At 34.0% G+C, this 14,156-nt stretch overlaps 2 protein-coding genes across 2 annotated transcripts; one reads left to right on the top strand and one right to left on the bottom strand.

Moving 5' to 3' along the window:
- The first annotated feature begins 1,387 nt into the window (after nucleotides 1–1,387).
- LOC140962806 (FRIGIDA-like protein 4a) lies at nucleotides 1,388–4,390 on the top strand. The gene is made up of 3 exons (XM_073421820.1): nucleotides 1,388–2,396; nucleotides 3,187–3,362; nucleotides 3,679–4,390. Exons 1-3 carry the CDS (start codon nucleotides 1,484–1,486, stop codon nucleotides 4,162–4,164), a joined length of 1,575 nt encoding a protein of 524 aa, XP_073277921.1. The 5' UTR covers nucleotides 1,388–1,483; the 3' UTR covers nucleotides 4,165–4,390.
- Nucleotides 4,391–4,840: 450 nt separating this feature from the next.
- LOC140962813 (ferredoxin C 1, chloroplastic-like) lies at nucleotides 4,841–5,535 on the bottom strand. Its single transcript, XM_073421832.1, has one exon. It carries the CDS (start codon nucleotides 5,485–5,487, stop codon nucleotides 5,041–5,043), a length of 447 nt encoding a protein of 148 aa, XP_073277933.1. The 5' UTR covers nucleotides 5,488–5,535; the 3' UTR covers nucleotides 4,841–5,040.
- Nucleotides 5,536–14,156: the final 8,621 nt, after the last annotated feature.

Below are 14,156 nucleotides of genomic sequence, written 5' to 3' on the forward strand. Positions count from 1 at the left end.
TTTTGTCATAATCACTAGTGATAGGTTTTTGTGTAAAAATTGTGGTTTTCTAGTGATTAATTTATACTTATGCATATTTAAACTTGTCCATCTATTTATTTAAAGTCGATTTGTGTTACAAACTTTAAATTTCCGCTGCATGTTGTCCGAGATGTTGTAACATCTGGCACAACACATAATTCTGATAAAACACGAATTCACGATTTTATATCTTAATCTGATATTATTATTATTTTTGGTATCTGTCGAACACAACAATTCCTAACAAAAATATATATGGAATCCGGCCCTTACGAGCTAGAAACAGAGAAGTAGACATTAATGGAGTGTAAAAGGCTGTATCTCTTGTCCACCTCCTCCCTTCTTCGGATCATAAAGACCGATGGCGGCTTTCAAAATATTCAAATCTATCCTACTATTTTATTTATTTATATTAATTACTTAATTAGATCGAGAAGCTGCAATTAATAATAATGTTTAGGTACAAATTCAACATCTTAATTTTTATAATTTTATTCACCCACTTGATGTAATTTATTAGGTACAAATTCAACATCATCCACTTGTACAGTTTCTACCTTTTATATATATATATATATGCAAAATTGTGTCGAGGGGTTTTGAAGATGATTTTTCAAATTTGAATAAAACGACCACATTAGAGAGAGATTAAATGATGAAGTTGGATGCTCTATTAATAACCCGTATTGCAATATTGGGAAGAATGTGATATTTATTAGAAGTCAATTTGAAAAAACTGTTATCATTGTTATAGTATATAAAATATTTAAATTATATAATTATTCTCGATTATATGTCACATAAAAATATATATACGTGATATGAGAAGATTTGAACACTCAATTATCGTTTTGTCGATCACATTCACCTCAAACTATATTTTAGTTTTGTAATTTACAAATAAACTTGATGATATTAAGTTAATGACAAAAACTTGTGTTAGACGGTCTCACGGATCGTATTTTGTGATACAGATATTTTATTTGGGTCATATATGAAAAAAAATATTATTTTTACTGTTAAGAGTATTACTTTTTATTATGAGTATCGATAAGATTGATCCGTCTCATATATAAAGATTCGTGAGACCGTCTCACTAGATACATGCTTTAAATTAATTATACAAAAATCCAAGTTGGAAGAAGAAGAAGAAAAAGAAAAGGCCGTTAAAAACATTCCTCCTCGGCAGGTAAAATGTTGTAATAACTGATGACAATGCGCACCAAACAGGTACCAAGCTCACGTTAGCTTTGTACACTTCACAAAATTTTCACCCGACAGCATCACACGTGTCTCCGAATCATCTGTACACGTCATCATCTGTCACACCCACTCCTCATCTAAGCTTTATCCCCCCACCACCTTCGCTTTCACATTTCTCTCTCTCTCTCTACAAAATTCTAGGGTTTACTTTTCTCCGGATTCGGGATTCATTGTCTCCAGGCTCAATTCTCCTATCGCAATGGGTTCGAAACCCGATCCGGGCGAGATAACTCAGCCGCCGCCGAGTTTCGATGAGTTTCAGCGGCAGACTTCGCTCATGACCAGCTGCACTCTACTGTGGAAGGAGCTTTCCGATCATTTCTCTTCACTTGAGCAGGACATTATGAAGAAGTCTGAAGCCTTGAAGGCAAAGTTCCAAGCTTTGACCAATGAAACACAGCTATCTATGCGGGTTTTGGAGAATCGTGAGTCGTCGATATCCAAATCTATGTCAATGGCCTACGAATCGCTTGAAAGGGCGACGAAGCTATCTGTTTCTGCTGCGTTGTCGAAGGATCCCAGCACAGATAAGGAAATTGAGTCAACGGAGGAGCCGGAAGTTGATAATTCAGCCGGTGTGCTGATGAAATTGAGTACTTTCTGCCGCATGATGGCTTCGAAGGAGTGTTGGAGCTTCGTGACTGTGAGAAAGAAGGAATTGGAGGTATTCAGATCCGAGATACCGAAAGCCCTGGCCGACTGTGTGGATCCTCCGAAGTTTGTCTTGGAGGCGATTTCCGAGGTTTTTCCTGTGGATAAGCGTGAGGCGAGTAGCAGTTACGATTTGGGGTGGGCTTGCGTGTTGTTGCTGGAGTCTTTGATTCCTGTGATGATGGACCCTGTCTTAGGGAAGGAGAGGATGTTGGTGACGCCAAGCATCAAATGGAAAGCTGAGAATATTGCAGAGACATGGAAGAAGAGCTTGGAGGAGAGGGGTGGAATTGAGAATACAAAAACTCCTGATGTTCATACTTTTTTGCAGCATTTGGTGACCTTTGGGATTGTGAAGGAGGAAGATTTGGGTTTGTACAGGAAGCTTGTGGTGGCCTCTGCCTGGAGAAAGCAGATGCCAAAGCTCGCAGTATCTCTTGGTCTTGCTGATAAAATGCCCGGTAATTTATTTATTTTTTTTCATTATGGGATCACTTAGTCTTCCTTGTTTCTTTTCTCATTATATTTTTAGTCGTTAATGTGATGTAGCTGGAGATCATAGTTTTGATTTTCCGAGGTAGGTAATTAAAGGTTGATGCTTGTAGTTTTGTTATTGCTGGCATGCTCTTTTTTCTTGTACGAGTAGAAAAAAATTAGAAAAAACGAAAGATTTAATAAAAGGCAACCTTGACATGGTTTCTTGGTTTTGAACCTTAAGTTTTGTTTGTTAATGTCAAATGAAGTCGATTAGAAGTTGGCAAACGTTTGTGAGAGAGATCGAGAACATAATCTGCCCTTTTATTTGTTTGAAATATTTGGATTTGTTTGAGACAAGTAAGATCTTTGCACCTGCATCGTTTTCTCATCATTTTGTGGCCAGTTTAGTGAAATACGTCATTGTCATCAGTAGTGGATCTTTTTGTTTCTACTTAAAACAACGAAGGAACACGATTTTAGATAATAATAGTTCGATGACAAATGGGTTCGAAACTTTGAGGGTTAGTAATTTTACAATGAATTTGCAGATAGTTCTCGTATTAACCCAAGTTTGAGAATTAATTTGTTGAAGGTCGGAAATCCTCAAATAATTGATGTTGCATTGTCTTACTTCGTTATTATTAGTCAAATTTTCTTTAGTGCAAATATTAAGTATATATGGGTATAAGCTTTCACCTAGGCATATGCTTGGATCTAGATGATGCAGGAAACACTTCATTGTGTCTCAGTGCTTCTATTCTCACTGTTCTGCAGATATGATTGAGGAATTGATTGGAAGGGGACAACAGGTTGATGCCGTTCATTTTTCTTATGAAGTTGGGCTTACCGGAAAATTCCCTCCTGTCCCGCTGCTCAAAGCTTTCCTGAAGGATGCAAAAAAAGCAGCTACATCACTTCTGGAGGATGCCAGCAATTCAGGACGTGCTGTGGTATGCATTATATATGTTTCTCATGTACATCGTGTTATATCAGGCATATCCTTTCTCTTTCTGTATACATCATTTTTAACATTCTCAAATGTTTTCCAAAACATGAATCAGGTAGTTTTCTCTGCCTGCTTCCGCCTTTCATCACTCCAGTTAACTCTAATCTCTCGCCCTTTGTAACCAAAATAATTCAATACCTTTTGTGACTGAAATCTATTATAGACAGACACTATGCATCAGTTTTACTTGTCTTCTTGTTGGTGTGTGGAATGCTCTTCATCTTCTTGCTCATTGTCCTTCATCGACTATTTCTGTACAGCATCTAGCTGCAAAGAAAGAGCAATCATCAATTCGAGCAGTTCTCAAGTGCATAGAGGAATACAAACTTGAGGCTGAATTCCCACCCGAAAGCCTCAAGAAACGCCTTGAACAATTGGAGAAAACAAAGATCGAGAAGAAGAAACCAGCAAGCCCAACTGCCAAAAGAACACGAGCCAGCACGGGAGGCTTCATGCCTCCAGCCAAGGCAGGCCGCTCAACAAATGCCTATGTTTCATCTTTCCCATCTCCTCCAACATATATCCGTTCCCCGTCACACTCCCAGTATCCATCTCCGGTTCCAGCATACCCCACAACTTATACCATGTACACACACGGAAATCGGAGCCCACAGTATCCTTACTCCCCAGAAACCGCCCCTCCCCCCGCCATAATTGGATCATATCCCGTTTCTCCGATGAACTACCAGGCTTATGGAGGGTACAGTAATGCAATGGCGCCTGCTTACCAGCAAGCTTACTACTGACTGGGGAGTTCGTGTTAAAAAAAGGTGACTGCTGATATATGATGACAAAATCTTAATGTCATTTTAATGTCGATGTTCTGTAATCACTAACCTTTAATGGTAGCCTTTTATCTGTGTGTTGATCTTTAATCAACTGACCTCGACAAGGGCAGGCTGTATTTTCTGATTCTCTCGAACTTGTCGTTCTAGGTTGTGAAAAGTATTAAGAAATGCGTAACATGGACTATATCTGATCAATCATAGGATTTATGAATCTAATATACAAGGGTGTCCGAGTCCGATGATTCGTAAATTGTGTGTTTCGACATTCTTGGCATGGGGCTTGTTATAATCATCTTGTTCGAAAAACATCCGATGCCCCGTCTCCTGAATAGCTTTTGTTAGCAAAGATTCCCCTTAATGAGCTTTCTTAACAATATATATTACTGTCATGTGAAATTTTTTAACTCAAATATGTAAGAGTTTTGCAAAGACTTGGGAGTACGATAACTGTTGCGCAATTAGCTAGTCTTAACCACCAGCAGGCAGCAAGAATGTGATGTATTGAGTAAAATGTTGGATATGTACCTCTTGCGTTACCTTTCTACTCAATGTTGGATATGGGGTTACTCGTGCAGTTGTCATTGATCCAGCTCTCAATTCTTCTTCAATATCACGTAATCTATTTTCTCTCAAGTTAACAAATGAATAAATTTATGTTATTGATTTATGGTCTTCAAAACCATCCACCACAGTATTCAGTATACAATAATTTGCATTCGATCACGATATAATGTGGAAAAGGGAAAAAACACACACAAATCGTTGCTTGCATTGAAGATCAAATATCATCTCAGAAAGTTGCACACAATTCAACGCAAATATGAAAATCCAACCTCAGTCATTGGCAGTGGCCAATTGCAGAGACAGCAATTCCTCCTCAGGTATAACTCTAACGTGACAATCCGATTTAGGGTACGCCACGCACATCAGAGTGTAGCCCCTCTCGATCACGTCGTCGCTCAGCATCCCCTCGCTCTGGTCCACCGAGCCGCCGACCAGTCGAGCTGGGCAAGTCATGCACACGCCAAGCTTGCAGTCATGCGGGACATCCAACCCACTGTCCAGCGCCTTGGAAAGGATCGTCTCGTCCGAGTCGACTTCGAGCTCCGTTGTCCCCCCGCCGTGCTCGACCAGTACCTTGTACGCTCGCACGGCGGAGAATGAGCAGTGGCGGAGGCAAGGTAGCGGTAATGTGTGGTGAATTGGCGATTTTTTGTTCGGGAGAAGGAAGTATTTGAAGGAAGGAGTAGCGGGTAAGTGCAGAGCGGGGAGTGAAGCCATTGATTACTGGCTTGTGTTTTCTTTGTGTGGAAGCGATGGAGAGGGAAGAAGATAAGCCATATTATTTATTTAATTATAATTAAAATTATTAAATACAGCTAAAATTGATTGCTTCTTGGATGGTATTACATTATACATTGAAATTTACATTTTTTATTGTATATTTATTTTTTTACGATATTATCAAGTTTTAGATTTAATATATTTTTCAATTTAAGTTTTTTTTACACGTACTAAAACTAAAATTTGAGAATTTAAAATATCATGATGGGAAAACAAAAATAAAAATAAAAGAATATAAATATAATTTTCCTTGTTATATAATATCCATCGATATAGAGAATCCGATGGAATGTGAGTATATTATCTAATATAGAGGTGGTCAGTACGGTATCGGTAAAATATTGTCATATCCAAAATATATATAAAAAATTTTATTATTTTGTAATTTCAAGATCAATGATTATCAATACTAAACAAATCCTTTAAGACAGTCAAAGAGATCAGGAAATATATATACAAAACAAATCCATAAAAAAAATAAATATCAACCGCAACATGTGTCTAGAGATCCAAGACATCAATTAACACCAATAAACTTCAACCGCAACATGTGTGATTTCTTCATTCGCTATCTTTGCAACAATGTCTGAGGTCTGTTATTTCTGAAGCCTGACAGCTTTTCAACAAGTCGAGGTTCAGCATCCAGTCCTCTAGCTAGCTGTAAGGTTATGCTATAGAGATAAGACTTCTCAACAGTTTAAATTATCAACTATGAGTCGAGTTGTTTTACTGAACTTTGATTTGGACTATTCCAACGTGATGAGTCCAAATATAAGTTAAATTCTTTATTTTGGTACAGAATCGATATATATCGTTTTATACCAAAAAATATATATTTTTTAATTTATATATATTATTTCGGTATTTCGATATATACCGAAAATTTCAAATTTTATACCGTTACCATATCGAAAATATAAATATCGTATATATTTTTTCATTCATCCAAAATATTAGTCTTATTTTATTTTTTTTGTCGTATCGAAGCACTCATTAAGTAATGAAAGCAACCATTAAATAATGATAAAATGACAAATTTCTTTGTGGAATTTTCTTTTCCAATAATTTTGGTAATTTATTTGAAAACATAAATAGGTCTACATAAATGAGATAGATTATTAAGTAAAAACACTTATGAATTGTTAAAATATAGATATACAGTGATCTTTTTATGATCTAATATTAAAATTTTGGTATTGGTGAAAAATTTGAGTTAAAATTGTATAGAATAGGGTTATAAATAGATTACAAATTGTATTTGATTTCAATAATTTTGGGTGAAAACTGGAATTTCATAAATCTTAATGTGTTTTTATTTAATTAAATTCAAATATAAATATTTGACATGTTAAATAAAAATAGATTTATTAATGTTAGAAATAGGTTGATAAACTATTTAGAGAATTTCATCGTATATATATTCGTTATTAATTAAGAAATTGAATAAGCTATTGAATTAGAACAAATGTCACATAATTAAGACCGGTACCATTGTGTGCTTTGGTCATTTTTTTCTTGAATTTGATTTATCCCTCGACTAATCCTTGTGATCCAATTCGAATTGTTACATTTTATTAGTAGTTTAGTTTATTTAATTTAAATTTTAATAATAATTCCAATCACCACTAAAATTATTGTCTAAATTAAGTTTAATTATAAATATCGATGTGATTAAATATTGGTCTTTGTCGGAACGACTCATATTTGTAAATAAAATAATATTAAGATTTTATACAGTAATGTGTAATATTAAACACAATAATTTATTCATGCTGCTAATTATATATATAAAAAAACTTATTTTTGAGTTTGACATATAAATAATAATTTTTAAATTCGTCAAAAAACTCGCGCGGAACGATAATTTTAAATTCGATAGAAGGTTCTGAGTTCAACTGAGCTCGATCGAGCTGGCTCGCCTTGCGTGCCGACTCCACTCACCTTATTAATTTTTTTTTTTTTTTTGAAATACACTCACCTTATTTCCATACTCTAGAATGTAGACAAATTAAGAACTAATAAAAATATATTTTTCGAAAAAAATATATAGATAATTTAATTTACTTAAATTAAATTCATATATCGGGTATTTTGAGCGCAAAACCTATAAGAAAATATGGCGGATGGCATTGCAAATGAGGAAATAAATAGAGATTTGATAAGAAAATGTTTTCTTGCTGTGTGCGAATAAATTTGGATCTTGGAATAGAAGGTGGGGAATACTTCAAGTTTTTAAAGACCAATTAACTTGTTTTGTATGTATATATCTCTTCATTTCATAAATCATGAGTCGATGCGTTAAGATGTTGAAATCTTCACATCCACGCATGCATTTGAGCAGGACTGTCGTCTTGCATGCACCGTGGCGGATAAGCGGCCCGAGGATGCCGGAAAGCTCATGCCCGCTCCATTTTCTCGAGTCTTTGCTGCCTAGACGACCGAAAAGTGCATTAGCTGTTCAAATCCTAAGAAGAAAAAGCATATATATGCAGCCTAGCTAGTGGTTCCAAATATGTCGATCTCATTCTCGGGTTCGAGACACGGATCGCGTGCTTGATGGATATACGACCTAGCTCATGTCATTCACCCTGAAAAAATGAACTTTTAATTTCAAATAAGTAACCCGTAGTGTCTTGCACTAGTATTTAGGAAACTTGGTTTTGTTTATTTTACATTTTTACCATATATGTTCTGCAATTAATCTCTCCTCAGTCCATACCAAATAAAGTGGATTTGTCTCCTTGGATTGAAATAAAATATCAAGATAAGCGACAACGTATATAAAGTTAACATAAGCAAAGCGCAATATAATATAGCAGTCAAAAGTTTTTCTGAATGGCAACAATTAGATTTTAATTTTTGGCTATTTTTAGTCTAATTTCTGACATGACATCGAAAAATTCAGCAATTTTCGGTATGATTTCAGCATTTCAATAGTTCTGAAAACCAAAAAAATTCAAAGTCTTGTGCACCAAAACAAAATTTTGAATATTTAGCGGACCAAAATCTAAAATAAGCAAAGTTAGTGAACCAACAAATTATTTTCTTTTTCAGAAATAATCTATTATCGATAATTTTATGAACACACAAACATATTTGGTATTATTTAAATCTTATCCAAATTCAAATGATAATATCACATCCCATTTTAAACCTATAATAAAAAACCAATATCATATAAAAATAATTTATATAATTTTTTATTTAATATTTTTTATACAACAAATTATTTAGCATATGCATGCATCCAAGGGGTACTAGTATTTTAGTAAATTTATGGTTCACTTGCTAACAGTTGATTCATCCTAACAATTATTTCCTTTAAGCTTTTAAAATCGTCATATGTGTCCGAACAATTAATTCATTTATGTAAATTTGTTTTCCTTAATTTTTTTATATCACTCACCAACTCTAGTATTTTCACTTCCTTCATTTTTATCTTTCCATTTTCACCGCCGGCCGTGTCATTGTCGCTGCCGGCCGGCCGCCATCGCTTCATCTACCTAGCCATTTTCGTCACCGGTGCCACTCTGTCACAGTTCTAAAAGATTAAGGTAATATCAATCAACCTTTGTTAACATCATATCTCATCCACTTTCCAAAATTCTCAAATTATTAAAATTGTTGAAAAATAATATTTAAAATGTGTGTATTGAATATTTGAATGTTGAATATTTGAATGTTGAAAATTAGGTAAAATTAGGTGTTGAATATTGAAATTTGTGTGTGATGATGAAGGTAATGATGTAATTTATTTTTTGGATTATTTGTAAAAATTTTCTATAAATAAATCTCTCATTTGTGAAGAAAATCACAATTGAGTTGAGAGAAAAATATTATAAAGTGTGTAGTGTGATAATTTTGAGAGTTTGAGATTTTTACTTTTTACCGTAAATTTTAACTTTTTCACAACACGTTATCAGCACGAAGCTCTAAAAGTCCTCCATATTTTTCCAAGCTCCAAAACAGAAGAAAAAAGTAACAAAAGTAATAATATTTATTTTATTGTTTATTTATTTATTGTTTATTTATTTACTATATAATATAATGTTATTATAAATAATAAAATAAATTTTTCAAAAAACTTGTTATAAATCCTGGGATGATGTTAAGACATCCCACACTCCCGGTAAGGGATACGACAAGTATAAAAGTTTATATTGTTTTTAAACAAAATATCTTATGACACCTCATTACAATATTGTGATATGATATACATAATTATTTAAAACATTACTAATATTATATACACCATATTATTACCATAAAATTATACAAATACATACATTTATTTTCTTGTACACCAACGGTCATAAACGGTAACAAAACGGCTAGTTTTTGCCCTATAAATATGATCTCACAAACACATTCAATCACTCCAACTTTCTCTTCTTCTCTAAAATTATTCTTCATCAAATTTTTGAAGAAAAAAGAAGATGGCTTTCACAAAGTTATTTTTAATTATTTTGCTTATAATACTCACGAATCTTGTACTTATCGAAGAATATCCTCCTCATGTGTCTTCTTTATTTTTACGAATGCTTGTATTTGTTGTTTATCCATTACTTTGTATTGCAATATTCATTAACTAATAAAATGCATCATAATTTTTTTTAGTACCACCATGTCAAACTTGACAAAGCTCGAATTTGTTGCACTCGACATTACGGGGAAAAATTATATGCCATGGGCTCTCGATGTTGAAATGCATCTTGAGTCATTGGGTCTAAGCGAGACCATTAAAGAAAATGGTATATCTTCATCACAAGAAAAAGCAAAAGCTATAATATTTTTGCGTCGACATCTCGATGAAGGTTTAAAATGTGAATATCTCATCGAAAAAGATCTCATGGCTCTGTGGAAAGGATTGAAAGAAAGATTTAAAATATAAGAGAAATTATACTTCCGACCGCCCGTGATGAATGGAATATGTTAAGATTCCAAGATTTTAAGAAAGTCAGTGATTACTATTCAGCGATGTATCGAATAATCTCGCAGCTAAAATTTTGTGGACATGAGGTCACAGAATCGGAAATGCTTGAAAAAACATTTTCCACGTTTCACGCATCAAATATAACTTTACAGCAACAATATAGAGTGCGTGGATTTGCGAGTTATTCTGAGCTCATCGCCTGTCTTCTTGTGGCGGGAAAAAACAACGAGCTGCTAATGAGAAATTATCAGTCCCGACCCACTGGATCATCAGCATTTCCAGAAGTAAATGCTATAAGTAAAAATGAATTAAAACCTGTAAACCAAAATCAAATTCAAAGACAAGGTTTTGGTCGAGGTCGAGGTCGAGGTCGTGGTCGTGGTCGTGGACGTGGACGTGGAATTGGTCGTGGTCGTGGTCGAGGTCGTGGTTTTGAAAACAATATAGATAGTTATTTTTATAACTCATCTCAAAAGGGCGTCATGAACCACCCACAGAAAAGGCATCATGAGAACATGAGTGTTAATGAAAATCACTCGAAAAGATTTGAAAGTTCTTGTTTCAGATGCGGCACTCCAGGACATTGGTCTCGTATTTGTCGAGCTCCTGAGCACCTTTGCAAGCTCTATAAAGAATCGATAAATGGGAAAGAAAAAGAGACCAACTTCACTGAGCGAAGTGACCGTTTGAGTGATTCAACTCATTTTGATGCTGCTGATTTTATGAATGATTTCTCTGGAAATGATCAATATGTTGGTGGGATAGAAATGAACAATATTGATGCTGCAGATTTTCTCAATGATTTCTCTGAAAATGAACAATATAGTGGTAGAATATAAATGTACAATAATTTATTTTTCATGTATTTATATGATAATGTTTTATTGTACAATTATGATATGTGTTATATTTACATATGTATTGTCATTAATTTTTTTTNNNNGATAGTGGTACAACGCACACTATCCTCCGAGATAAAAGATATTTCTTGGAACTAAAACCAACAAAAACAACGGTGAATACAATATCAGGTCCTGTAGACTTGATTAAAGGATGTGGTAAAGCACAATTTTTGTTACCTAATGGTACAAAATTTTTGATCAATGATGCTTTATATTCACCACAATCGAAAAGAAATTTGTTGAGTTTTAATGATATATATTCCCATGGGTATGATACTCAAACAATGAATGAAGGGAATGAGAAATATATGTGTCTTACCACATATAAATCAGGAAAGAAATATGTGATTGAAAAACTACCAATGCTCCCTACTGGATTGCATTATACACATATACGTCCCATTGAATCAAACATGGTAATTGATAATTCTTCAATATTAACCAATTGGCATGATCGATTAGGACATCCTGGTTCAACAATGATGCGAAGAATTATAGAAAATACACATGGTCATCCATTGAAAGACCAGAAGATCTTTCAGAATAATAAGTTTCAATGTAAAGCATGTTCTCTTGGAAAACTTATTATAAGACCATCACCAGCCAAAATCCAAACTGAATCACCAATGTTTCTTGAACGTATTCAGGGTGATATTTGTGGACCAATCCATCCACCATGTGGACCATTCAGATACTTTATGGTATTGATTGATGCCTCCAGCAGATGGTCACATGTATGTTTATTGTCAACTCGAAATGTTGCATTTGCAAGATTACTTGCTCAAATAATAAAATTGAGGAATCAATTTCTCGATTATACAATCAAGAAAATTAGACTTGATAATGCTGGTGAATTTACTTCCCAGACTTTCAATGATTATTGTATGTCTATGGGAATCATTGTTGAGCATCATGTTGCTCATGTACATACACAAAATGGATTGGCTGAATCATTGATTAAACGTCTGCAAATGATTGCTAGACCAATGATTATGAAAACAAAGCTCCCTATTTCTATATGGGGACATGCAATTTTACATGTCGCTGCATTAATTCGCATCAGACCAAGTGCATATCATAAATACTCCCCATTGCAGCTTGAATTTGGTAAAGAACCAGACTTTTCTCATCTGAGAATTTTTGGATGTATGGTGTATGTGCCTATTGCACCACCGCAACGAAAGAAAATGGGATCTCAAAGAAATATTGGAATTTATATCGGTTATGATAGTCCATCAATCATTCGATATCCTGAACCTCAGACAGGCGACGTGTTCACATCACGTTTTGCTGATTGTCATTTTAATGAGGAAATCTTCCCGATGTTAGGGGGAGACAAGAAACATACTGAAAAGGAAATTACATGGTATGTATCATCATTGTTACATCTGGATCCAAGAACACAACTATGTGAAAAAGATGTACAGCAAATTGTGTACTTGCAAAGAATAGTAAATCAAATATCATATGCATTTACAGATACAAAAGGGGTAACTAAATCATATATACATGCTGTAAATGCTCCTGCTCGAATTGAAATTTCAAAGAAACAAATTGAACAAAGTCATGATGTCGTAAAACGCCTGAAGCGTGGAAGGCCAGTCAGTTTCAAGCATAAATATCCTCGAAAAAGAAAATTCATAGAGAAACACAATGATCACAAAATAGATAATGATGTTCCTGAAGAAACACATGATGATCACAAAATAGAGAATGTTGTTCCTGAAGAAACACATGATGATGAAAATGTTCTGTCAGAACCACAAACTGACGAGAATCATGAAATCTCTATTAATTATATTAATACTGGAAAAATATGGAACCGAAAAGATATAGAAGAAATTGATGATATATTTTCTTATAATGTGGCAATCGACATCATAAATGATAATGAAGATCATGAACCAAAATCTTTTGGTGAATGTAAAAATCGGCAGGATTGGATAAAATGGAAAGATGCCATCCAGGTTGAATTGGATTCGCTAAATAAACGTAATGTTTTTGGACCTATAGTCCTTACACCTGAAGGTGTAAAACCTGTTGGATACAAATGGGTTTTTATTCGAAAGCGAAATGAGAAAAATGAAATAGTAAGATATAAAGCTCGAATTGTTGCACAAGGTTTTTCTCAATGGCCTGGAATTGATTATGAAGAAATGAATTCTCCTGTAATGGATGCAATTACGTTTCGGTATTTGATTAGCTTGGCAGTATCTGAAAACTTAGAAATGCGTCTTATGGATGTTGTTACAGCCTACTTATATGGATCACTTGATAGTAATATATATATGAAAATCCCTGAAGGATTTAAGATGCCCGAAGCACAAAGTTCAAAACCCAAATAATGTTATTCTGTGAAATTACAAAGATCATTATATGGGTTAAAGCAATCTGGCCGAATGTGGTATAATCGGCTAAGTGATCATTTGATGAAAAAGGGATATTTAAATAATTCAATATGCCCTTGTGTTTTCATTAAGAAAACAACATCCGGATACGTAATTATTGTTGTATATGTTGATGATTTAAACATCATTGGAACTAATAATGAAATTCATGAAGTTGTGTCACACTTGAAGTAAGAATTTGAAATGAAGTATCTTGGAAAAACCAAGTATTGCCTGGGTTTACAAATTGAACAAAAAGAATGTGTAATATTTGTTCACCAGAAAAATTATACAGAAAAGATCCTTAAACGTTTTAATATGGATAAATCAAATCCTTTAAGTACTCCAATGGTTGTTAGATAATTAAACATAGAAAAAGATCCA

The sequence above is a fragment of the Primulina huaijiensis genome, chromosome 2 (genome assembly GCF_012295235.1).
Source record: "Primulina huaijiensis isolate GDHJ02 chromosome 2, ASM1229523v2, whole genome shotgun sequence".
Taxonomy (NCBI): domain Eukaryota; kingdom Viridiplantae; phylum Streptophyta; class Magnoliopsida; order Lamiales; family Gesneriaceae; genus Primulina; species Primulina huaijiensis.